This window comes from Phasianus colchicus, chromosome Z (assembly GCF_987193195.1).
Source record: "Phasianus colchicus chromosome Z, bPhaCol1.hap1.1, whole genome shotgun sequence".
Lineage (NCBI taxonomy): Eukaryota > Metazoa > Chordata > Aves > Galliformes > Phasianidae > Phasianus > Phasianus colchicus.
This window is the reverse complement of record NC_143476.1, coordinates 68,286,223-68,313,167: the sequence shown is the minus strand read 5'-3', so window position 1 is coordinate 68,313,167 and position 26,945 is coordinate 68,286,223. Positions and strand designations below refer to the sequence as shown.

The following is a 26,945-nucleotide window of genomic DNA, read 5'->3' as shown; positions in this document are numbered from 1 at the left end:
TGTGTTTCAGATGTAGGCTTTAATTATCCTTTTTTAAGGAGGAGAGAAAAAATTAGGTGAAATGGGTTGGAACTGTACATGTTATTGCTCTTATGAGCAATCATCTTCTACATCTAAATTGAAATAAGATAAACAAACATAAAAGAAAAATATAGAAATACCAGTGACAGAGAATGTAATGCTGCTTACTATGCTAATTTTATCTTGCATAATGAAGTGTAGGAGAATAAAGATTTTTAATATAGTCTTATCTATTTCTTGACCTGATGAATGTACTATAGTATAGTTTTATCTGCCGTTCCAATAATAGCAAAACACAGTGTATTCATACACAGTTTATTTAAGATAAAGATAAAAAGAAAGAGGATAGAAAGAAAATAAGTAGAATGGGGAAAGTGACAGATATATGAGAAAGGAAAGACAGACACACGGGGTATTCAATTTTCGGCTGCTGTTTCTGGCAGCCGAAATAGATCCTGTTTCTTCTTAACAAAATGAGGACACCACCCACAGATGTATCAGAGTGGACGACAGGGAATCAAAGAATAGTGGTATTAATGGTAAGGTTCCAGTTTCCAGCCTGCTGCTTTTTCAGATGTATTATGTTTAAGAAGGACCAGCAGCCTCGTCGCATTAATGGAAACAAAACAAAGCTCACTAAGTAGTTTTACCTGTAACCAACCTAATTTCTGAAATAAAAAAGTTCACTGTCTTGCTAAACTATTATATCCAAAATCTGTAACCTTCTCATCATGCTCTTTCCAACAACAATAATTCTGTCTCTATCATTTATTTGATTTTAGATTTTTTAGAATTTTTATGAAATATTTTATTTCATAAAATATCTAGACTTGGTCTAGATTTAGAGTTGAGTCCTCTAATATTATCAAAAACCTTGTATATAAAAACTTCCTCAAACATTTTCATGCTACATCTCTGAGTGAAAAGAGCATTTTGAATAATAATCTTGGAGTTAGCATACTTCATGAGCAAGCAGCTGAGCTGCAGCCTTTTCAGTGTCCAGGCCACCTGATTTGTTCGGAGCAGTAAAGGCTGGGGGAATTATATATGTCCAGGATCACTAGATGTGACTAGGAACAAAAAGCCCATGGCTTTGATGGTCCTTGAACACACAAAAAAGCTCCTATAGAATCCGGACAATGGTCCATCTGGACCATGCAAATTTAGCTGTCAGTATGTGAGGGATGAAGAATTGGGGGGGGAGGTAGGGGGAGGGAAGAGAGGGTGTGAATACCTATTTAAATGAAAAGAGAACCTCTGTTCAATAGCAATGTGTAGAAATACACAATGTTTAAAATTCTACAGAATTTTCCTGAGAAGGAAAATATTAATAGGAAAATGGAAAGAGTTTTTATATGGAGCAATGAAAGAATGGAGAGAATTTTGGTTTCTGAGGTAGAAGGATTTTTATTTATTCATTTATTTGATTGTTTTTATTTTAGCCTTTAAACCAATTATCTAAGTAATGCATATTTTTGGTCCCAGGGAGGAATTTAAACATCTATATGAATGCTTAACAACTTATTTGAACTCAGGTTCATCTCAGAATAAATTTTTGAAAGTATTTTGAGCTATTTCCACAAGTTCCACAATTTATAACTAGATTACATCTAATTTGGAATTTCTGACTCTTAAACCAATTGCTCATCAACTGACACATTTCTGTTCTAAAGGTTTGAAGCTAAATTCCTCAATAGAATAAGTAACAAGAATAAACAAGACTTGTGGAAAAAAAGAAAAAGCTTCTCAAAAAAGATGATATCAATATGATTCAGGAAAACAAGTCAAACAAAAGCATCCTAAAATTATAGAAATATTAAAGTTACACCAGCTGTTAGAGTAGAAAACACACCACCAAAGTTTATCTGCTTGGTGTAACTGTTGTCAGAAAGCAGAGGAAAATGCCAATGCTTAAGTTATACAATGATATTGACCTAAACCGGGTGAAGCTATGGAGCTCAGGAGAGCTAGGAGAATGATTTTTCAACACAAAATGTCACAGTGGCCAGTTCTTATTTAAACCAAGGAGAGAAAGGGAAAGAGAGATAGACTAGAAGGATGCCTGAAGTTCTTTGCGCTGTGGGCTTAATACGATAAAGTGCTAATAATTGTCCAATGAGGAGACAGTGATGCATTTTCTAATCATATTACCACAAGCCTACGTTTGGGGGTGTAGAGATTTCTGTCAGTGTGTATCCCTGGCACGCAATGTACTAATCAGCTCCTTGTTATTGTGTTTTCTCAAGGTCAAGGCAGAAACTGGCAAAAATCCCAAATAGTGATGTGATACTACAGATGATCTTTTCTCATATTTTTTGTCCCAGCACATTTCTGTCTTCTTCCCTGTGCCTAAACTAACAATCTGAGTGGTGGGTAGGATTTAAGCCATGACTGACAGGCTCTGCAATGGATCAGGGAATAGCCATGCTGGCAGAAGAAACTGAAAAGGTGACTTGAGAGTAGGAATATCTTCAAAAGCAGCTCAAATTAGCATGAGTCAAATGTGAAATTACACCCTGAGCGTACAATGTGAGTAAAGACAAATAAAATAAGGCTAGGTTGGAGAGTATTAGGGCTGGGTTGCTGGTGTACCAGTAAATGCAGCTGTAACATGACAGATATGCTAACCAGCCTTCCTTCAGGCTGAATTATTGAGTTTCCTTGTGGAAAAAAAGTTAAATGTAGGCTATAGAAACTATATCTAAGACAGTAAGTTGCATGTGTAGGTGGAGTAAAATTATATGGTCAGATGGTCATTCCTAAGACTGCCTGCAAATACAAAACCTATAAGAGGATTTCTTAATTGAGTTATATGTGCATTAATGTAAGAAGAAAGCCCTGGAAGAGGAATCAAATTTTACACATGGCTATGACTGGGAACAGAATACCAGCACTCCCATGGTGCAACACAAGCTGGTAAGGGAGGCTGGTTTTCAATGTAAAAAATGCTTTCTGCTGTTTAGTTTTACTGTACTCAGGGAAAGGGGTAGAGTGGGGAGAATAAAGAAAGAAATGTATATTATTCATAAATAGAGAAGATGGCATAAAAAGGACCTAAAGCTGAATAATTTTTCCTCCACATAGAAACAACCCATCAATATTTTGAGTATGGCTTTATCATGAGATCTGCAAGTAAAATACATATCTTGCAAGATATTTTGAGAAAAGTAAATATCTGTAAAAACAATTTCTCAAAATAATGACAATAATTTAAAAATATATTATTTTAGCTGGTAAAAATGAAAAAAAAAATCAAAATCTCAGAAGAAAAAATATCAGCTGATTTAGGCTTCCACATTTTTCTATTATTATTATTAAACATAACAGAAATTACAACTGGAGTCCATTTATTATCCCCAAGAACATGCTGGCCAAAAGCTGAGATATTAAAATCTGCTGAATGTATAACAATTTGATAGGAACTCAGTTCCTACACTTAGATATTTATAATGCAAATTATTTGCTTTGCCATGCAGAGTAATAATATTGATTGCTTAAGCACTCATGATCTCACCTGTCAGCAAGCTGGTTGATATGCTAGGTGGTGAACATTAAGTGTAACAGTACTCACTGTGAAGACTTTCTCAGGCTGACCACGAGCTCTCATGTTTGTGTCGTGAATTTGCTTGAGTATCATCCAAGCTTCATCGTGTTTTCCAATCTAAACATTGGACGAAAGCATTTAAACAAAACATACATTCAGATAGCCACTGAACAATCTTATTGCCTGTTATAAAAATGTTACTGTGTAAACAGAACCAGCGAATCACAGAATCACAGAATAGAATAGGCTGGAAAAGATCTCTGGAAATCACCTGGTACAACCACCTGCTAAAGCAGGTTCCCTATAGCAGGAAAGCGTCTGGGTGGGTTTGAGTATCTCCACAGAAGGAGACTCCACAACCTCTCTGGGCAGCCTGTTCTAGTGCTCTGTCACCTTCAAAGAAACTTTTCTCATGTTCAGAGGAAATTCCTTTTTTCCAGTTTGCGCCTGTTGTACCTTGTCCAGTTCCTGGGGACTGCTGAAAAGACTATGGCCCCAACCACTTGATACCCATCCTTCAGATGTATCTAAGCATTGGTAAGATCCCCTCTCAGTCTACTCCAGGCTAAACAATCCCAGCTCTCTCAGCCTCTCCACTGAAGGGAGATGCCTCAGACTACTCATCATCTTTGTGGCCATCAGCTGGATTCTGTCCAATATTCCCTTTTTTTCTTGAACTGGGGTGCCCAGAATTGAAAACAGCACTCGAGATATGACCTCACACAGGGCAGCATAGAAGGGCAGGACCACTTGCCTTGACCTTTTGGTCACTCTTTTTTATGCATCCCAAGATACTAGGATACCACTGGCCTTCTTGGACACAAAGACACACTGCACCCAGTTCCTTCTCTGCACTGCTCTTTTCCAGCAGATCAGCCCCTAACCTGTACTGATGTGTGTGGTTATTCCTACTCAGGTATAGAACTCTACATTTGCCATTGTTGAACCTCAAAAGATTCCTCTTCACTCAACTCTCCAGCTTGCCCAGATCTCCCTGAATGGCAGCACAGCCTTCTGGTGTGTCAGGCATTCCTCCAAGCTTTGCATCATCAGCAAATGTGCCATGGCTGCGCTCTGCCCCTTCATCCCCGTCACTGATGAAGATGTTACATAAGACCAGAGCAAGTACCAACTCCTGGGGAACACTGCTATCTACAGGCCTCCAACTAGACCATGTGCCACTGATCTCAACCCTCTGAGCTCTGCCAGTTAAGCAGTTCTCAGTCCACTATCCACTCACCTATCCCACACCTATCCCACACTTCCTAAGCTTATGTACAAAGATATTATGGGAAGCTGTGTTAAAAGCCTTGCTGAAGTCAAAGTGCAGAACATCCACTGCTCTCATTGAAGGGAGAGCCACTCATGACTTCATAGAAAGCTATCCAATTGGTCAACTATGATTTTCCCTTGGTGAATCCATGCTGACTACTCCTGATAGCATTCTTTTCTTCCACCTACTTGGAGGTGATGCCCAGAATAAATTGCTCTAATACTTTCCAGGAACAGAGGTGAGGCTAACTGGCCTGTAGCTTCTTCCTTCTTGTCCTTTTTGAAGACCAGAGTGACACTGGCATTCTACCAGTCTTCAAGAACCTCTGCCATTCTCCACAGATACTGGACAGTGGTTTGGTAAGCAGTTCACACAGCATTCATGGTTACATGGTTACATTCCATTGAAGCCCATGGATTTGTGTGCATTGTGTCTGCCCAGACAACCTCTAACCAAGTTCCCCTAGACTGAGAGGAATTCTTCCTTTTCTCAGACCTCTCTTATCTCCAGAGTACTGGGATTCCTTCTAGGTAGTCTAAACAGTAAATACTGAAGCAAAGAAGGCTTTCAGTAACTCGATCTTTCAGTGTCCTCTATTACCAAGGCAGCCCATGTTTTCCCTAGTCTTCCTTTCGCTACTGGTATAATTAAAGATGCTTTTTTTTTGTTATCTTTGGTGTCTCTTTCCAAATGTAAACATGGAAATAGTTTTGACTGAAACCCGAAAAACATGTTGAAAGTTATACCTCCAACAAGAACCGTGGACTTTCTGGCATAAAGGTGAGGGCTACCACAGAAGAGACGCAGGGCAATGCGCAGACGATCACAAATACTCTCCAACTGTGAAACTGATAAGCAGATCCCATGCTGAAACTCCATCCTAAGAAGAAATTCAAGAATATTCTATTTTCACAAACATAAATGATTACAGTCTGAATTTCAATCTTTTGCATGTCAACATGGCAAATGTCCATACTATACCGAATGAGGACGAGGAAGTCTATATAATGTTTTTTGGCAAAACCTGTATACAAGTAGTCACAGTAATGGAGACATGTCTTGATCATACATAAGACTTAACATACAGACAGGTAGTTTTGCTTGAATACTGAAAGCAGGGTGAATTAAAAATCTCTTAAAAATACTAATAGGATATATTTTGTTGATTTTTCTAACACTGAATGTCACATCAGTGTGTCTATTAAATGAGAAAGTTTTTAAAAACATATTATTTTTTACTGACAAAATTTGGCTTCTTAAAATCTTCCTCTAATAAGCTATTTTAAATGTTAATGAATATTGGGCACTGAGTTCTCATAGTAAATCATTAGAAATAAATGAAAAAAGCAGAAACAGTAGAAATTTGTGAAAAGTATTCAAGAAACACTGCAGAAAAATCTACAGCAATATGCTTTTAGGCTGCTAGAAACAGAAGCTCTAAAATCAGAGTAAATTGCTCATAAAACTTATGCTCTTGGACCTTCTTCAAATTAGTATCTTGTAACTCAGTACTAACTCAGCACTGAAATACTGGCATATGGTAACTTCTTTTCTTTTTTTTTTTTTTTTTTTTTTTGGTGTGTGAATCTGTTTCTGAATTAATGTTTCTATTCCTTGAGCTGTACATATGGTTGAGACCACTGGTTCCTTTAGGTGCAGATAATCAGTATTTTGGAGTTTCAAGAGCTGCTTTTGCTGCAGCACTCACTTTGCTATTTTATAAAAGTGAATACTGTGGGAATAGTTTGTAAACCTTGCAAAACAAGATGCAAAAGTGACATTTTAAGGTTTGCAACTGTATCCATTTTAGTAGCTATTCTCAACAAAGAGCTAATTTCAACACTCTTAAAAACACCATCGCATAATGTAACATAGTGCAAAATTTAAGACATTTTTAATGCCTAATTTCTATTTCTATTCCAGAGCACTATACAATTCCTCCAACGCTGCTGAAAGTAAAATGTCCTCCACCTCTTAACTGGATGTACTGGAAAAAAAATAAATAAATTAGTATTTAAACTTCTATCTGATATCAACAAGCTTAACACTGAAGAAGAGAATTTGTAATTATGTAAAGATCGTAAGCAAAAAAAGATGACATGAGAAAACATCTTCTCATCTGAGAAGTAGATCTTAAAATATGCATGAGTATGGACTCCTAGGAAGACAGCAAAAATAAGTACTAGAAAGAACTCATGTGAAACTTCAGAGTCATTAGTCCAGCTTTTTAACAAAACATCTAATTGCACGGACTACTAAAATGATAGAATTTTTAGAAATGAAAAAAAATACCTTACGAAAGACAAAAACATGATTTAGGTAATTACCTTCAATCTGACTTCAATACTGTAGAATATTTCAGGCAAAATATTGAAGGAAAGCTTATTGAAAGTAGAGAAGTAGATAAGAATAGCAATAATGATTGAAGTGATTACCAGAAGAAAATGGAATACTGGCTAACAAAAGTCCTAATGCTGGATTTATCTGATACACTTCTTTGCTAACTGATTCCTTCTGGACAAAGTACACAGTAAACTAAATCTGATTGGATATCAGTAAGCAACTGGTAGAGCATAGAGCCAAATGTCTTATTAAATATTCCTTTAAACGAAGTATTAATCTGTAATGAATACAGTATAATTTGGAATTTAAAGATCTCATGTTCTGCATCATAAATTCATTCTTAGGAAAAGATCAGTTTTCTAGTTAAAGTACTTGTACTGATGGTGTATCTTTGCCCTTTATCAACAGATCTATGGAACTGAGCTGTAGAACTGGGAACCTGTTTTTTCTAATTCATTACAAATTTTCTGAGTTTCAAAAGTGTTATCAGATTTATTTACAGCCTCATTTAGTCTCAGAAGATAGAAGTGAAATCAGCAACAATATCAGTGATGGCCATTGACTGCTGTTCTACTTTTTTTATAAGGAGGGCTCCGGATAGCTATATTTTCCTCCTCCAAAGTTCCATCCAACAAAAAGAAGATACCTAAAATGTCAACCTAATTTTGATGATAAATTTTATTCAAAAATAGAAAGTCAAATGAAAAAAAATCAAGATTAAAATGAAAACAAAACCAGAAAGGAAGGAAAAAAATAAAAGAAGGTGAGGTGAGTTGATAAGGCAATTAGAAATCATGTGTTGGGGTATGTATTTTGTACACGTTCTATTATAATCATTCAAATTGTGTTAATTATATATGTTAAGCTACAGTATAAAACCCTCTGGTATAAAACTCACAGAACTATTTACTTTGGTTTTGTTAATTTTCAGTCAGACCAGTCAGGAAGCAGTGCAACTTCTAGAAAGGAGACAACAGAAGCAGGGCTTTCATCTCTTAGAACAACAAAGTCAAAATTCTGTCTCTGGTCATTTAAACCACCCCACAATACTCACAGACAGTACTATAATTACCCTGCCTGCTTTTTACCACCCTGGTTTATATTTTGAGAGATTTAGCTTCCTAAATAGTATTTCCATGTTAAAAAATTTTATGCTTGTTTTATACACGTAAAACAATAGCAGTATCTCTGTAGCCAGTCCTCAAAAATGATAGTAATAATTTACTTCAATGTGTGATTTATTAAGGTAAGTGAGCCACATTGTCTTTAATTAAAAACATTGACTGCACTGTGTATGCTGCTGTCATCTTCACCATTTGCAAGACATATTTTTACTCCTCAGAATGTCTGAGAGCTTGTTAAGTGAAATGTTCGTCATAGTTTCTATTGCTCTTTTTACATCTTTTTCTCTTTGTAGTAGATGCTGCAGTTAATACCATGGTTTATTGTGTCTGCAGAATTAATGATAACAGTGAATGTGAGAATTAGAAGAATTGGTAGAAAAAGTGTTGCAACACATCTATCTTGAACCTGTCCTCCTACTTATTCCTCTACCACTTGGTGAAAGAGCAGAACAAACACGTACTTTAAATGCAGAGCAAGTGCAGATTTATTCTTATGTTGATCATCCCATTATCTGGGGTCATGAGCTGATATGGAAAATGAAGCCATTAGAATAATTCTGAATTCAGCTCTCAAAGTGGCTCTCATAACCACTGTCCATGAGTCTTGAAATAAAAAGGAGCTTGGCTGTAACTCAGTTTGCCTTTCCCTTCTCTGATTCGAGACACAAAGCAAAGATGGAGAAGCTCTGCTCGGCAGCATTCAGAGCTCTGCACAGCAGCCCAGAGCTCAGCTCCACCTTTGCTCCCTGGCTATGCTGTGTTCCAAGGCCATCAATCTTGAAAACAGTGCCAAGTTCCAATATTTTATGAATTGCTGAAGCTCTTGGCCCAAATGCATCTTGGGAAAAGTTTTCTGTAGAGCAATGTCAAATCTGCAGTGATGAAATATGAAGCCAGTGCACCAGCCTTCTTGCTGAATATTGTGTTCTCACTGTACTGATTACTGAAAGGAATCAAGTGAATCACAGACATGGCAATTACTGATTACAAAGCCACAGCAGAATGCAGCAGAGCAAAAGCAAAATGTATGGGCTGCTATCAATTACAGTCACTGGTTTTATGTATGAAATTGAATGTCAACAAAACCTTTACCCTAACAGTATTTCTGTTTTGTAATATTAATAAGTAAAAAGAATATTGTAAATTAGTTCTTGCTGCAAATGAAAGAAATGTCATAGATTTTCTGAATAAGCATAGAAATAAACCTGTCCATACTATGCTGAATTTTTTCAACTTACATTGCTAGTATTGTCTTCTAGGTCATGTGTAGTTTTTTACAGTGGTTAGGTGTTGACATACTCTACCTAATGAGACCTGATTAGTGGACATAGTCTACTTAACTTTCCAAAATGAGGGCTGAAAGAGAACTTGATAATTCAGCAAATCACTTAAGGTTTTAAAGTGCAATGAGAGGAAAAAAAAAAAAAGTGCGCTTATAGACTGTATAAATACTTTCTAGCAAGGAGGTTTTGAAATGCCAGAGGAACAAAGTTGTAAAGCTCCTTTCAAAAAACCTAAATGAATGTAGGGATTTTATTGCTTGTTTCTGTTTTAAAACACACTTATTCACCACAACCAGGTCATATAGGCTCAACTTTAATATTTTTAAAGTGGAAACATTTTCAGTAATTGTGTGATTGACCTGAAGTGCCACTTGGCGGCACTGTTACCGCACATAATACAATAATCAATTAAAAATGCACAAACACTTATTGTTTGTTTGTTTGTTTGTTTGTTCACTGAGCATTCCCAACATCTAAGCTAAATCAACCTTGCAAAAATGACTGGAATTTCTACATCTGGCAAAACCGAAATACTCTACCACTGAACTTAAATTTAGTGTCTCCTGGTACTGCTAAACTTAGCTGTGAGTGATGTCCAGAACTTGAACCCAAATATTCTAGTGCGAGTGATTGGAATAATGGTAAAACATCACTGAAACTGAAAAAAAGAGAGTTCATCTAAGTGACATAGCTGAGGAATATTCTTGATACCTTCACAAGCCTGAGGGAAATATACTGTCTCTAACAAAAGCAGAAATAATGTTTTCATAATTATTCTTCAATTATATTGATGTGAAATTCCAGCAGCACAAAGGAGAACTTATGTCTTTCATATGATTAGATTATTAATATCCCACGGGAAATGCAGTGATATTTTTAGCCTCTATTGACAGATATTCTTTAACTCCACTGACTCAGCAGGTAATTTTTGCAGAATAATTCAGGAAATAAAATAACCAAAGTGTGTCAGGCCATGATTGAGTTACCTTGACAGAGCTGCATCTAAAAGACTATAATTCTCACTCACATCTGTCTGTCTCTCAAGCTAATGCTATTAATCCCTTACAGACATAAGGACCAACAGTTCAATGAAAGAAGACAGTAATGTTGTTAAATGGATGTATTTTACCATCCATACTTCGTCTGCTTACAATTGAAACCATGATTAAAAGGAACAAGGCATTTTTTAATTACACATTCCTTCTCCCACAGAGCAGGCAGTTGTCAGCTCCTGACACTCATCATTTGCCAGCACTAACATCTGCAGACCTGAGATTATCAGGCCTCCAATCTTTTTGGCTAACATATCTGCCATTTAAATAAGCACTAGGTCATCTGCAAGCAGTGCTGACCACACCTAGAAAATCACCTGCTCTCTAATAACATCAGAAACAAATTCTCTATCCAGTACATGGTGCTGTAGGCCTCCAGATTCAGTACTTCTAAATAGTGACATCAGTAACTTGATTTTTAAATGATTTTAATTAATACCCGCTCTAGTGCTGCTTAGTCCATTACTTTTCTCTGAGGAGATCATTAGTGTATACTTTATACAAAAATGAGACACGTGCCTAAAGTTCATTGAAGTTTAGACACGATATGTCAGCCTTTCACTTGAATCCATATAAATAATCTCTGCAGAATCTAGAATTCTGAACAGATCAGGCTTCTGTTTCCTTGCTATGGAAATGCAAACATAGCTGTGATGAGCTTGATACAAAACCCATAAAAAGTAGATTTTATTAGAATACCTAACAATGTTGGAATGGGGCCAGGTGGATAGGAAGAGAAGAAAGTGTGCAAGTGTGGAGTGCAATAATCCCTTGGCCCAGGTGGATCAATGTGCTGTGACACAAGAGCAATAACAGACAAGAAATTCATCTCTGAAATAGTGGAGATTGCAGGATATGACACTAGAGAGTTAAGTAACAACTCCTATTAAGAGAAATGCAGAGAATATCCCCTATATTACATAGAATTATTTCTCATATCCCTTATTTAAGGAAAAGAGCTTGAAAGTAATTGAAGTTTATATAGATTGACACTGGTCAAACTTTGCCCACTGTTCAGATGCAAGGCATGAAAAGGGCCATGATGTGCCATCAAAAAGTGCTGAATTTTCCTATAAGTGGTTGCTTTTGTTAAATTCCTGCATCTGAATTGGCTTTGGAAAATATTCTTTCATTTAATGATCTGATGTAGATCTACATAATCATACAGAGAGACTGTAAGACGCATACGGTACCCTCTTCACACACGTGGAAACCAATGCTTGCACTAAGCGCTTGAATCTAAGATTCTTTAATACATACTCTTAGCTTTTGCAGTCTTTTCAGTGTCTTGTTCATATAATGAGGAAAGGGAAAGGAAGCCAGCTATAATGCTAACTCAGATCTGTGAACAGTATCTTTATTTGTCTTAATTTCTACAGGCATAAAGCCTAGAAGCAAACTGTGGATGGTTGAAAACCATAGTGGTAGCAAACAGTATCTGGAAAGAAAACTAAATTAAAGAATGATCTTAGTTTAACAACCAGATAAAAAATGAGCATAAAAAATTAAAGCATATTTTTTCCAGTATGAGTAAGATATTCAGTGGTTCTGCTGAATTTACATTACAGAACCAAGCAAACATGAGGATTGAGAAACTGAAAAGGCAATCATAGAATCATAGAGTGGCCAGGGTTGGAAGAGACCTCAAGGATCAATAAAACCCAACTCCCCTGCCACAGGCAGGGTTGCCAAGCACTAGGTCAAGTGCTAGATCAGATTGCCCAAGGCCCCATTCAACCTGGCCTTAAACACCTCCAGGGACGGGGCATCCACAATCTCTCTGGGCAGCCTGTTCCAGTGCCTCACCACGCTCTCAGGGACATCTAATCTATATCTTTCCTCCTTTAGTTTAAAACCATTCTCCCTTGTCCTATCACTGTCTGTCCATGTAAAAGGTTGATTTCCCTCCAGTATCTTCTAAACAGTAATGTACTTAAAACAATCAAACAAAAACCAAAACCAACCAACATGAAAAAAAACAACCAACTAATAGAAAAAAAAGAAACAACAAAACACAAAACAGAATTATTCTAGGCCACTAAGGGTTAATGTTGTGCTGATACCATCAGAAATCTCATCACAAGCACTGTGGCACGTAATTGATCAGGCTATTTGGCTGGCTGAGTCTGTGGCCCGGGAGATTTATGTACTCATGTAATTCTGCAAAGTCCTTGCTTGAGTATGACTCTGTGCAGCTGCTCACTTACAGCACTTTACAGCCCTCAGAACAGACAAAGAGGTAAGATCTGCTAGACACAACTCTGAGAACAGCTTTGGCAAGCTCAGTATTGAATCACCCCTGTAACTTAGAGGCTTGTCTGTCTAGAAGAAAGGGCTCTGTCATGCTTTCAAGAGAACACAGAGCAAGCAGATTCAACTTATGTTAAAAGGAAGAGTAGGGAGTGCTCATTTGCAAGAAGCAGCTGTCAGAGTTTAAGAATACTGTGGTGAGTATGCATCCCGAACCCATGAAATCAAATGGTACTAGAAAGAGCTTTTAGATTTTGTTTGTAGGATCTCACTTTTGATTTCTTGTTGATTTCTACCTCTACATTTCTACGTTAGTATTTTCCATTCCTTTATTTTACTGCACCTAATTAATAAGTGATGAATGGATTGCGTATGAAATTCGACACGTCCTTTTGGGCAGTACCAGGGGGTACTGATAGAGCAAATCACCAACAGATGATAAAATCTAACAGTGTAAAATGGCTAAATGTCCTGTGGAATAGTCTGAAATTTTTGCCTGTGACAAAATCTGGTTACACTGTTGCCGAGTGGTGACTTCCCTCTACCAATAGGGAAAGCACATTCAATAATCTGTGTGCTTTTCTGTAGTGCCATCTGCACCCTATCCATAGCTCTGAGCTCACAAAATGAAACCACAATGGTTTCAAATACACACTTGGTGTGTATGTGCAATCAGAGAAAAATGTGATTCAAACCTTGGAATTATTTTACTGTGGACTTGTAAGAACTGCTATAAAGCTAAGCATTGGGTGTGAGAAGTTGTTGCAGACACCGTTAATAACAGCTGTTAAGTGTAGAAGCTAATTGAAAATGTAAGTGCTCCTGTCCTGGTCTGGGACTTCCAGTGATTTATGTGCATCTGGACTAAGGATATTTAAACGATGGGCTCATGGTGAACAAGAAAAGAGAAGCAATTAATCAAAAAGGACAGTCAGAAAAAAGGCACAATAAAACACTGCAGTTCATGAAAAGACAATGGAGCCTATTTATCTAGTCTAACTTTTACAAACAAAGCAATCATTGAAATGCTGCAACATTTTCTGAAGAACAGAGAGAAGATGGATCATTTACCAGTGATGTGCCTTTCATCTTCTGCATTCTGCTGCAGTGTAATAACACAGCATCCACACAGTTCAAGGAGGTCTTTCAAAATATAACCTTGTTATATTTTATTTGTTTTGGAAATTATTGCACGAAAAATGTGTGTTGTTTCTTTCCACAAGCATTTTAGTACTGTGATTGTAGTCTCATTTCCTATTTTGCTTTTTATCCTTTATTATCTTTTTTTAATTTTAATTTCAAGCAAATAAATAAGGAACAATATCATATTACTAAGAGGGAGACAGATAGACTAGGTAGTCAGTTTATGTAATTTAATGATGTGACGAAATACACATGCTCACATCTTCTAACTTGATCGATTGAAAACGTGGATATTTCTCTATCTACTACACTATATGTCAGAGGACCTAAATTCAAACTCTGATCAGTCTTTCAATACAATATTATTTGTCCTCACAAATTCAGTAATAATGACTTCCAGTTACAATCTGTCCTATTTGTCCAAAGCGAGAAGGAGATTTTTGCTCACAAGGGGTATTTGAAGTGTTTCAAATGTAACTACAAAAGGGATCAAGAAAACTACTTATATGTTTGGGTATATGGGTTGGACTTGATGATCTTGGAGTTTTTTTTCCAACCTTGGTGATTCCATGATTCCATGATTAAATAAACAATAAATAATAAATATGTTACCATGAAAGTAATGCCTCCCATGTATTTCTATGGAAAGTACAACAGATACAAAGAGCACAGTAACACTACGTGATACATCATATTCTCAGCTACAAAACACTTTTCCAACATAGTCACTACCACTGGCTGTGCATTTTCACCAGCAATGAACAAGAGTGCATGCCGCACTTGTAAAAATCTGTGCCAATGGAGATGACCCACTGCTAAAACACACCACCCACCACTTCACTGTGCTCACATCCACTGTTTGGTCTTCAGAAAAACTCAGGTAGTGTCAATGACTGTCAATGGGTGCCATTTTTCCCACACAGAGGAATTCAATGTCACATCTTTGCTTCATACACACTTCCATGTCAGATGCCGTTTTGTGAGACTGCCCCTCTGCTGCCATCTGTCACACAGCAACAAAATATAATGGGACATTGGTGGGAAGGTTCAACCTCTACTGCCATACCACCAAAGTCTGCCTCTGACATTATGGGTTGACATACTAAAATGGGAGGCGTTACCTTCAGTGCAGTCCTCATGATCAGTAAATCTAACAGCATTATCAACATCCTTTCAGTTGTGATTTCTCCTTTTTTAAGGCACTACTACCTTCAAGTAACACTAGCATGGGGACCAAAATAGTTGGCATCCCTAACAAACAGACCCTGCACTGGAATGGAAACAAGATAATACAGGCTCAAGGAGCACGAGAGGAACTGAGAGAGGTAGCAATTTTGCTTCAGTCAATATCATTCCTGAGGAGATGAGAAGGAAAAAATAAAAGAACAAAGAAGAAATCTTATCAGATCTAGCATCCTATTTGTTTCTGGAAGTGAAAAAAACTATTGCAATGTCCAATACTGCAGACATTTCTGGTGGCAATTGAACAGAATTCTAAGGGAAGTTAATTAACTTCAAGCAATATTTTTTAATTTATAATCAAGGCCAATTGATTGTGTGGAATAACTTTTCATTAAAAATAAGCCTGAGGAGAGTCCGTTGTTTTGTTGTTGTAAGAATGACAGACTATTACTATGGCTTCTTTGGAAAATTATGTTTATGGCATTAGATAGTGATGTTAATGGCAATAGTCTGTTCATCTGCCTGTTAGTTCCTCCACCTACTCTGTTTGAAACCACTGACTTACTTCAATCAAATCTGACAGGAAGAAGCAGTTGCAAAGACAACCATATTTCCCAAAACCACGTGAAATGCACTGCTTAGGCAGAAGTGATGGGCCCTGTCACTGCAGAGAAGAAAAGGCAGAAGTTAGTGGCCTCTCAGCCTGGATGCTGACTGCACTGTGGCCACACCACCAAATCTGACTTGAGCCCAAAGGTGTTGCCTCCTCTCTGAGGTCAGCAAAGCAAGGAAGAGGCTACAATGCACAAGTTACTGTGGGGAGGATATGGAAAGCTGCAACTCTACTCAGCACTGGTAAGACCTGGATTATTGTGTCCCAGTTCTGGGCTCCTTGATACAAGAGAGATGTGGAAATACTGGTGAGAATCCAATGCAGGGCCACCAAGATGATGAAGGGAATGGGGTACCTCTTCTATGATGAGAGGGTGAGATAGCTGGGACTGTTCTTCCTTGAAAATAGGAAGCTCAGGAAGATATCTGTAAATATCTGAAGGGAGGGTACTAGAAAGATGGAGGCAGGTTTTTTTCAATGATGGACAGGGCAAGAGGTAATGAGCACAAACAGGATCACAGGAGGTTCCCTGTGAACCTCAGGAGCCACGTCTGTGCTGTGATGGAGGATGAAGGAGCACTGGCACAGGTTGCCCAGAGACTGTGGGGTCACCCCTTCGGAGATCTTCAGAAGTTGCATGGATGAGGGTTTTGTGTAGCTCCATCTGAGCAGGAATTGCACCAGATGGACCCAGAAGTCCCTGTCAACCTCAGCCAGTCTGTGATTCTGTGATATTCCTCATAAATGAGGAGCAGAGAGAAAGGAACTAATAAGGATCACTTCGTGACGGCCAGAAACCCTTAGGACACAAGGCTTTGTAACTTCTTTTCTCACAAAATATCTTGTTACGTTTTTACTGAGCCTGCAGATAAGCAAATTTTCACAGCCAAACTACAGAGCCCAGCAGAAGGTTATGTTTGAAGCTCGCTAATGAGCATTCTTAGTGATCAGTAAGTAGATGTGGTAAAAGCTACTTAAGCTTCCAACACTTGCAAATATAAACATGTAAATGACCATATCAAACCCTGTATTAGGGCACAGAAAACAACAAACTGATAAACAAAGTGATCTGTTTTGCTTTCCTAGCTGGATTTGCATAAGCAGCTGTTTTAAATTCTGCCATGTTCTGTCATTCTTGTTTCTAAAGATGAAGATTACTTTTTTCTAAGTATACACATCTAACATAATCTTGTTTCATAGGATTTTTTTCAAAATGAGAGATATACATGAATAGGAGCTGATAAATCAAGTTAACATTAAAACTGTCTTGTACCCACTTTAATTAACTGAGATTTTTAAAGTATAGATACAGTTTCAGCCCTCAGGATACAGAATTAATGACAATGCACTAAGTATGGAGGAGTACAGCTCACTGGGGATCATTTTGCCTCTTAGTGGAATACTGAACAGATCAACAGACATTGCATCACATAGTATATGTTGCATTATATATTGTAGAGGAGGTGCCCTTATGTCTGATCTATTCGATTTGTGCAGCATTGCAGCATTATAGTTAATTCAGATTCAACATTAGCAAAACATCTTTTAGACATCCAACAGTATTCAACAGTATTTTCCATTGACTATGGAACCCACAGATTGGTGCCAACCAGAAGTTGCATCACAAAGGCAAAATATGTATAAAGAAGGTAAACTTTAAAAGCTGCTGCTTTTAAAATGTGCATAAAATGTTTCCTCCAAGTTTAAAAAGGGGAGGGGAGGGGAGGGGAGGGGAGGGGAGGGGAGGGGAGGGGAGGGGAAGGGAAGGGAAGGGAAGGGAAGGGAAGGGAAGGGAAGGGAAGGGAAGGGAAGGGAAGGGAAGGGAAGGGAAGGGAAGGGAAGGGAAGGGAAGGGAAGGGAAGGGAAGGGAAGGGAAGGGAAGGGAAGGGAAGGGAAGGGAAGGGAAGGGAAGGGAAGGGAAGGGAAGGGAAGGGAAGGGAAGGGAAGGGAAGGGAAGGGAAGGGAAGGGAAGGGAAGGGAAGGGAAGGGAAGGGAAGGGAAGGGAAGGGAAGGGAAGGAAAGAAAAGGAAAGAAAAGGAAAGAAAAGGAAAGAAAAGGAAAGAAAAGGAAAGAAAAGGAAAGAAAAGGAAAGAAAAGAAAAGAAAAGAAAAGAAAAGAAAAGAAAAGAAAAGAAAAGAAAAGAAAAGAAAAGAAAAGAAAAGAAAAGAAAAGAAAGAAAATCTTTTGCTTCAAAATTCTGCAGATACATTTTTGCATTAATGGGTTCTTTATTACTGAGAAAAGGCAAAAGAAGCTATTCCCTCACACATTTTCTTTGGCATATCTCTTTGTTCTTGACTATTACCAAAAGTGAGACATCTGCAGAGAACAGATCTGCAGAGAACAGAAACTACTGCATAATAGAAAATGGAGCCTTGGACTCAGATTTTTACAAATCGGCTGCTGCTATGGCTTGGGTTTGTTCTGAGCTCCTATGAAAAGGCAGAGTAGGAGGAAAAGTCTTAGAAAAATGAAAAAATATATATATTCATTTTAATTAGGAGTGCAGGATTTTCAAAATGGAGAAGTATGTGCCTTTTCACCGATTTTTCTGCTGGAGCACATTTACTCAACAGAATAATCTCTCTTTCTTTTGAAGCTACCAGTAGGAAATATCTGATAGACAAATATTTTCCTACATGTTTTGGAAATAACAAATACTGCTCTTTATTTATTAATTTGTGTTGTCTTCTGTTTCTCCTAAATTCTGAAGTTATCTCCTTGTTTTGTCTCTGCTTTTGTTTTCCTGCCTTTTTCTGTCCTTCACCAGTACTCTGTGTTCATTTAATTGCTCTTTGAAAATGGGTGAAGGGGACTTTGCATGGGGCATTCAATGCAGCTACTTGCTCCAAGACAGAAGCAGTGATTGCCCCTACATTATTCTCAAAATATGTTTAGCTGATCTTTTTTAAAGACTGTCAAAGACATTCAGTGACTCAGATTTTACTACTTCCATAGGAGTTTTATTCAGATATTTAACTAACAGATTATTAGGAAGTGGCTCTTCCTTTCCATACTACTTCTCCTTCACTAAAATTTCAGGTCATTATTTTTTGTCTTATCATCCATGAGCTATTTATTCCTTTTCCCTTTGCAGCTAATCATGCCTTTCTCTTTTTTTCTTTCTGCAAGATGAGAAAAGACATCGATGGCCCTCATGCATATCTAAATTAGTGATGGGATCCCATTTCAAGATGTTCCAACTTTGAACAAACATAACTGTTCTTCCTGTTTTCAGTTTATGTTGATCAGATGTTGAAGTACAAGCAACCACGGTAAATCATCTCTGTAGACACAAAAGAATTTTTTCCCCCTCAGTTCTTTAGAGTATAGATACCGCAGTGATGCAGCAATATGAAATCAGTCGAGCATGGCTCTTTTTATTATAAATCATGTAAGTGCATCCTGCATTTTTGATTGGATGGGTGCACAGCAGTGGAGATTATCAAATTCCCCTCTAGGGACTACAGCAAAGGAAAGGCGGAAGAAGAAACTTGCTGATCCTTTGCCTAAAACAAAATGATGATTTTTAACACATCTATAAGCTTTTTTGAACTTTGCTGCTGATGAACTGGTGGGAAATAGGTTTGAGAGAAACTGAGATTTTATCTGGTGCTTAGACCCACCTCTTGTACATTTTGGAATTTTGAAGTGCTGTACAAAATATCTGAAAAGCATCAACATCATTTAAGTAACAGCCCCTTGTTTACAGCATTGCCATCGGCTTTGACACTTTGAATTGTATATATTTGAACAGACAAATTCTAACTAAGCATGTGTTACAGATATTAATCTGTGCAATCTGAATATGGTAAATAACAGCTATTCTACAGACAGTCATTAATGAAGTTAAGACTCAAACTTTTTCATAGTAACCAAGATTTTTTGTATTCATGTGTAGCAGTAAACTCATAATTAGAAAAGAATCCAAAAGATAATTTGAGATGGATTACTTCTGGAAAAGGGAAAAGTAAAATATATATATATATGAATCACTTAGCAAAAAATCTGGCTTCTAGTCTTTGTAAAACAGCCCACCAGTAACTTTCCAGTTTCCACAAAAATAAATGCTGAATGACAGAAAAATCTGCTTTTTATTATATTATCTAAAGTATATATCATGTAATATATAACTATTGTTTCATGGCATTCATATGAAATAACCATCAGTACAGAAGGGTGCAAACTCTTGGTTTCATTTCAAGACACTTGTCTCCCCTAAATAGACTAGACTGAAATCTCTGCAACTGAAATCCCTCACAGCTGCTGCCTGTGAGAAGGATCCAGATCTGCTCATCAGAACAGCAGGATGGATGGTCACTAAGACCCTTTTGCTTTTATTGCTTCTTGGGGATTCATCATGTCCTGTAAACCTATGAATACTGCACAACAGTATATGATCTCTTATCCCAGTATTGTTGCAGTCAGTTTTTGTTAAGGAACGTTTAATTCCAACAGAAAGATAGAAAAAGGGAGTTAAAAGTTTGGTTTTTTCCTTAATTGCCATTAACTAATTTGTTAACATTGTGTCCTCAGTTTAGTCTTCCGCAAGTTGAGATTAACTCCTCCATTAACAGTGCCTTGTGCTGAGATGCTCTGAGTTTAATACTGTGCCTTTAGACCTCCATCTCCATATTCGCATTGCAGCTGCATGCAACTCAGCTTATATCTGTTCCTGTTTTATTACAGTATCGTTCATTGTTTAATACCTAAGGGAGGGTTACTGCAGTTTTGAAAGTGTGTTTACCTTTTTAATCTCCAAGTGGATGACACAAGAACAAAGCAAACATGGCAACAGGAAGTGCTACAGAAACTACTCTAGAGACATCTACCGAAAAGGTGATAATAAGATCTTTTTGATAGCCAATAAAGTTAATTTTTTCAGGCAAACTGATCTGCTTCAACTCAACTAGGTGCTACCAATAGAAATGCTATTCAGGCCACCTAACAAGCCATTTACACAAAACAAAACAGGTTTCTGCACTGTCACCACAATTGCAAACAGAAATAAAGGCTACTTAGGAGCTCCTGTGCCCATGAAAAGACTTCTTACAATCAGTACAGCCATGAGGATGGAGAGTTCAGTGTGCATATAACCTTTTTAGGCAGACAGTGGTCTTATGTGCCCATAGAAGCCCCTGGTGGTGGAGATCCTGTAACAGTTTTTGACTGTAGATGTTAGTACTTCACTGCACCTGTCTTTGAATGTATTAAGCCTTTTTAAAATAGAAATCATGCTTTGTCTCCTACACACAATTCTGCAAACCTTAGTTTTGAGTCTATAGTTCAGACACTTCTATGTCTGCATTTTTAAGCCCCATTTAACTGTAAAAAAAGCAATTAGAAAAATCCTTATGTAGTTATATATACACTTACTGTAGTTACATTGATTGTATATCTGTAATATGTATTTATTTTTATTTATTAGGTATTCTGCAAAACTTTGCTTTCTTAATTTAAAACATTTCTAATGACAGTAGTAGGAATATAATTCCTAGCATTTTCTCTTTCAGTCACAGGACAACTTATCAGTTCTTTGCAAAATGAAAACTTCTTCTAGAAAAATGAAGACATTAATACTTTCCTGCTTATATGTAGAAAGAGATGTTAGAGTATGACAAGAAATCTCATGCTCTGAAATTAAATACTTGTTTATAAGATTTCTTATTTCATTTCTTTCTCTTCCAAATTAGTGTTCCTTGAGTGGTTCTATAGAATGTTGTCTTTTACAAACACAAGTGGCTGGTCCTCACTAAGTGGAAAAAAGTCTCTGCTGATGAAAAATGAATAGTTCAGTTGAAGATCTATGATGTAATTTAGGCACCAGCCTAAATAAAATGTTTGGTCTAAGTACTTACATCTGATATTTGCACTGAGAGTCTTAGTCTGTAGCATAATCCCACTGCACTATGTTGTCTACATTAGAGAGATGAAGTTACAAATTGTGGTGAACACCTTTGCTCTAACACAGGTATGCTTACAAGTTTAGTTCATAGCTAACTGGTTGTAGAAATTCCCATTAAGTTGCAAAATACAACCTAGTGACTAACAATAATTAATGGTGATAAGGACCCCCTCCCATAACTTAGAAATGTGGCTAAAAACATAATGAACTTTTGATTAGCTTTACTGATCTTTAAAAAAGCAAATAAAATTGTCGTTATTTTGAAAGTGGTCTAAAAAAGGAATGTGCAAATTCATTTTATCCATGACACTGCCTTTCAGTTGCTGTACATAGTTCTTTTCTCTCGAGCTTGAGCTTCAACTGCATTTTACATGTAGAAGCCTCAACATCTGTACCATCCTGATCAGACTCCCTGTCATCTCTGCTTCTCCAGCTTAGCAGTCTAACTTCTTTTACACCCTCTATTCAACTTCTCATAAGATCAATAAGATTGGTAAATCAGTGAGGTTAATATCCGTTTGTTGTTAAGCAAAAAGATTCGACAGAATATTTCTGTTGTCTGTGCAGCCTGAAAACAATTGAATACCTGATACATGCAAAACAAAAAATTACACAGAATACCAAAACAGAAGGTAATAATAAATGGAAATCTTTAACTAGCGGTCCTTCATTTTTAGTTTTGAGATCTGGAACCATAAAATTCTAGGCTCTGTTTAAAAATAACACAGAGTATAGAAGGCAATATTTTGCATAATTGATAACTTTGCAACTTTTTAAAATAAAGGCGTAAAATGGCTAAAAAAGTTGGGTGAGGGTGAGTTCTTTTCATTCCTATCCTTGAAGAAAGACATAAATCCAATGTAATGAAAAGGTAATATATCACTATCAAGATTTTACACTGAAATGTAATTTCTCACTGTTAAGATTTTTCATTGTTTGAAAAATGAGTCTTTTAAAGAATACTGCGATACATATTTGATGCATTTGACAGTCTTTGAAGTAATCCACCTTGAAATATTATGCTAAATTTAAAGTTGCACTTGCAAAATGGTTTATAAAATGGTAATTATCCTTCCTATCGAGCCTGACTGAAGTGCTGCATAAAGCCATTTATTCACAGCAGCCTGGTCTGGGATTTTGTTAATTGACTGCAATTAGAAGCATTTGTCTGCAGATGTTTCTTCTAATAGCTTCTCCATGACCTCAACTCCTCTGTAAGGAACTCTGAACAAATCTGCATCCATTTTCAAATTTTAAACAGAAGCCAACAGCTAGACTTAAAGAATCTCTGGAACTCGCTTGCCTTCCAGATGAAATTAATCTTTCAGTATGCGGTCACTGCAGCACTATGTCACCCTGATTCCTCTCTTAACAACACACTGATGCCAAGGCAACTATTAGCTTCCCTATATTTTAGAATGTCTCAGTTTTAAAATGTCTCCCTGGTTCCAGACATTCCTGTGCTGCTTGAACAAAAACAAATAAACTGTTACATATACCGAACTTTGATTTCATTCTATCGGGAAAAGATAGAGCTAAATCTTGAACAACTGAAGTGATATAGGTTCACTATTATCTTGGAGGTAGATAATATATATCGACTGTGAATCTAGGACCTTTTAAAGTGCCTTATATAAGACTGAGAAAAAAATTTATCCAGAAGATGACTCAGTGCTGCTGGTCTGCTATTTTTCTGTCCATTTAAGAATAATTTTACTATGCTCAATGGCAGTTTGTTGCTTTTCAATAGCTGCAACTTCATGCCCTGCCTTTGAGTAATTTCAGTGTTCAGATAGAAAAAATGAACAGTATTTATTCTGCAGATGAGAAGCAGAGAACTCAGAAGTTTCTATACACAATATAAATAGACCTTAGGAGTGGCTGAATGCTTTGCTTATAATTATGTTTTGCTTACTGGTCAGTTGATTAATGAGAAGGACCAAAGCCGATTTGAAGAAAAAGATCCATCTTTGCCTAATTCTATCAAAACAATTCAAGGGAGACCACACAGGAATCCTAAAAGAGAAAGTTGCCCTACAGGAGTCCTCATGCATGCAAGTGATACAAATGATGCAGAGGTTAGAGACAGCATTAACCTGACCAGGAGTGTTTGCAGGATACAGCATTGTGTGAACACACCCTCCCCAGTGTTAGAGAAGTATTTGACCTGGGCAAACTCTGCAGTGCCTATGAGCTCAGCACATCGTGATCACAACAATGAAGCATCTTCAATCTGATACTCAGGAGAATAGCTCCATGCTTGGTCCAGGCAGTAAAACAAAGGCTTTGAACTTGAGTAGATAGTCTAATTTACAGTAAAGACAATTGAAAGACCTCATCCAAACTCACAAACGTATTTTGCTTAAATTCTCCAAAATGGTGCATAAGCCTACTTCTTTTGCTATGAGAAATAATTGCGCCTGCTGCTGGCAGCTTCCCTATTAGCTCTCTCTTTGGCTCTTATGACTTTGCTTATTATACTGCAAACAGAGTAATTTGCATGGCTATAGCTGAAGAACACTGTCTTTTAAAAATGGTTTTTACATTCTTCTATCTTTAGTGATTTTCCTATATACTTTTGCAGAAGTCTACCACACACAAAGCTGAAAAAAAGCTGCACAGCTTTTTGTTATTGGTATTCTTCTACTGCTGAAGAAAGAAGAAAACAATTCCCTCCATTTCCTGCCATTGCTTTAGTATAGGGATGTGTATTGTTATTCACTGAGATACATTGCCCTGTAACATTTTTAAAAGCATTTCAGTGAAGGTTATCGAGTCATGAAATCTACAAGGAAATTAGACAGCCTATTTAAACCTGTGTTTGTGATTTTTTCTGAAAGGTAAGGGAAATAAAAATACATTAAAAAATGAAGAAAAAAAAAAAAAATTGGTACCGAGAGCAATTTACTAATTGAAAAAAGAAACAACCTTAAATATAAGCACTGTTATCTTGCCAGCAAAGATTCTTCTCTAATTTCAACAATCCGAAGCCAAAAGCCAAGGTTAAGGACAGAGATTCTGGCTGCAGATTCTGTACAGTCTAAAATTAATTTTAGTGCAAGAGTCTACGTATTTGATTGGTCTGCATGGTTATAATTTATTTCTGGGCCCTAGTGTCTGCTAAACGTTCCAATCACTCTGGGCAGATCTCCTAAATTTTTTCCTCCCCTGCACAATAAATTTCGATAAATGTCACTGCCTGGCTTACGAAAACTGCTCAGCAGCTACCTAACTCACAGAGTTGCTCTACTTGTCTTGAAGAATGCCAGCAAGAAGTGCTTACAGAGCCTAATTTTTAAAAACCACTGAGAATTCCCAAAAGCCCTGAAGACCTGTGAGAATTTATTTCCTCTAAAAGGCAGAAGCAGGAGACTGAGTAGATCCTCTACCTCCACTTAATATTTAATTATGCCATGGTAGTAAAGAGGCCTTTCACAAAGTAGTTTATATTGCATGTTCATATAATTTCAGCCACAGCAAGATTTCTGTCATATTTCCCCTCACTCATTCTGACCATATTTAAGTGAACTCTATTTGATTTCTCTTATTTCTACATCACCGTATTGGTATACTAAAAACAAAACATTCAACACAGCTTTACATTCACAACTATTGCCACAAACATTAAGACATTCTTAACTCTTTTTTCTTAAGAGAGTATAATTGAGATTCTGTCTGTTGCAAACAAACAAACAAAAAAATCTAACAGAAATTTGACACTCTGCATTTCAAAAGATATTTTCTCTGAAGCAAATCTCTGTATCAGATGTTTTCTCCAGTTTCAATGGTAAGATTGACTACATTTCTATTTGTCCAAGTTTCCAGAAGTCTAATGAATCTGACTTAGCATGGATATTTGTTAATTTTTACTTTGTAATGTATTGTTATTTAGGGTATGACCTATTCTCCTCACTTCCCCCCCCAAAAAAAGATTTTTTTTTTTTTTAAACAGCAGAATAATTATTGTGAGAATGGACATGTTTAAGTTATACTTTAAAAGCTTTACTATTTTCTTAGGAGAGAGAGGACTCACAAGGAGATGTTTGCCTTACCATAATGAGGAATGATTGCCCAAGCCATTGCAGAAGCATAGATACCACCAATCATCCAAAACATACAGAGCCAACTCAGGTGTTCGCCTCGTTTCTCCCGAGCAAGCACTTCCGAAAAATAGGAGAAGACTATTGGCACAGCTCCACCAATCCTAGAAGGAGATACATACCATGTATTAAAGGAGAAAGTAACAGCTAGTTATAGTGAGAGCTAGGTCATAGTTAGTGTCATTTAGAACCTAAACTACAAGCAGATTTATAGCAAGATTGTATTTTTTTTAATTGCACCATGTACTGGAGAACAATATGTTTTCACCAGTTTGGAAATAGCTTTTGTCAAAGATTTCCTTGAAAATTGTATATACACTTCAGTATGTTCAGTAATTCAAATGGATTGCCAGTGTGCTGGCCTTTGGAACAGAAACCAGAACAAAGTGCTAACTTTCATGCAAATCCTGCCATCTATTTTTGAGCATCAAAACATGCTCCGTCTCACTGAAAATATTAGTAATTTTCCCAGAGAATAATAGGTATTTCTCTAAGTCTTCAATCCATGAGTTAGGCAACTAGAAAGTGACTAAATGAGAACTATATTACTAATGCATTTTATTACATTCCTGTTTAAAAAGATATAATTTGCTAAGCCTGTGCTTGCTTTTTACATAATTTTTGTAATGGAAAAATCTACACATTCATATCATATTCACAGTTTTTAATGCAGTAAAAATAAACAGCATTTAAAGGTCAGCTGGGAAAAAAAGACCTCAATTTGGTTTTGCAAAACTTGTGTAACTCAAATATGTATCAAGTTCCAGGAACCTTTTATTGTTTTTACCTCTTCACTACACAGAACAAGTCCTTGTAATCTGTAATTTCCAGCTGAAGGAAATATCTATAAATTGGAAGAGATACTCTTACATAATAGATCACATCCTTAAAAGAGGCAATGTCTTGCATTATTCAATTTTTGAACTCAACTTTAAAGATAGATGTGTACTTATGCTGTCATTTCGATGTGGGTAAACTGGGAGCAAAACCAAGGATCTTACAACAGATTAAAACAAATATAAGAAAGGAACACATGAATACAGAAATGGAATTTCAATCCTAATAAAAATCAGTTCCATGTCAATGCTGTCTACTTTAAGACATCTTCTGGT

The 26,945-nt window shown here is 36.9% G+C and overlaps 1 protein-coding gene across 2 annotated transcripts in view; it reads right to left on the bottom strand.

Moving 5' to 3' along the window:
• The window catches only part of SV2C (synaptic vesicle glycoprotein 2C), a 100,340-nt gene that overhangs the window by 22,861 nt on the left and 50,534 nt on the right, over positions 1-26,945 (bottom strand). For both annotated transcript variants that reach the window (XM_090131556.1, XM_090131557.1), the window contains exons 4-6: positions 25,786-25,937; positions 5,585-5,718; positions 3,593-3,682 (exon numbers count right to left, since the gene is read on the bottom strand). In XM_090131556.1, the coding sequence (XP_089987682.1) occupies positions 3,593-3,682; positions 5,585-5,718; positions 25,786-25,937 (376 nt within the window). The remainder of the gene's footprint in view (positions 1-3,592; positions 3,683-5,584; positions 5,719-25,785; positions 25,938-26,945) is intronic.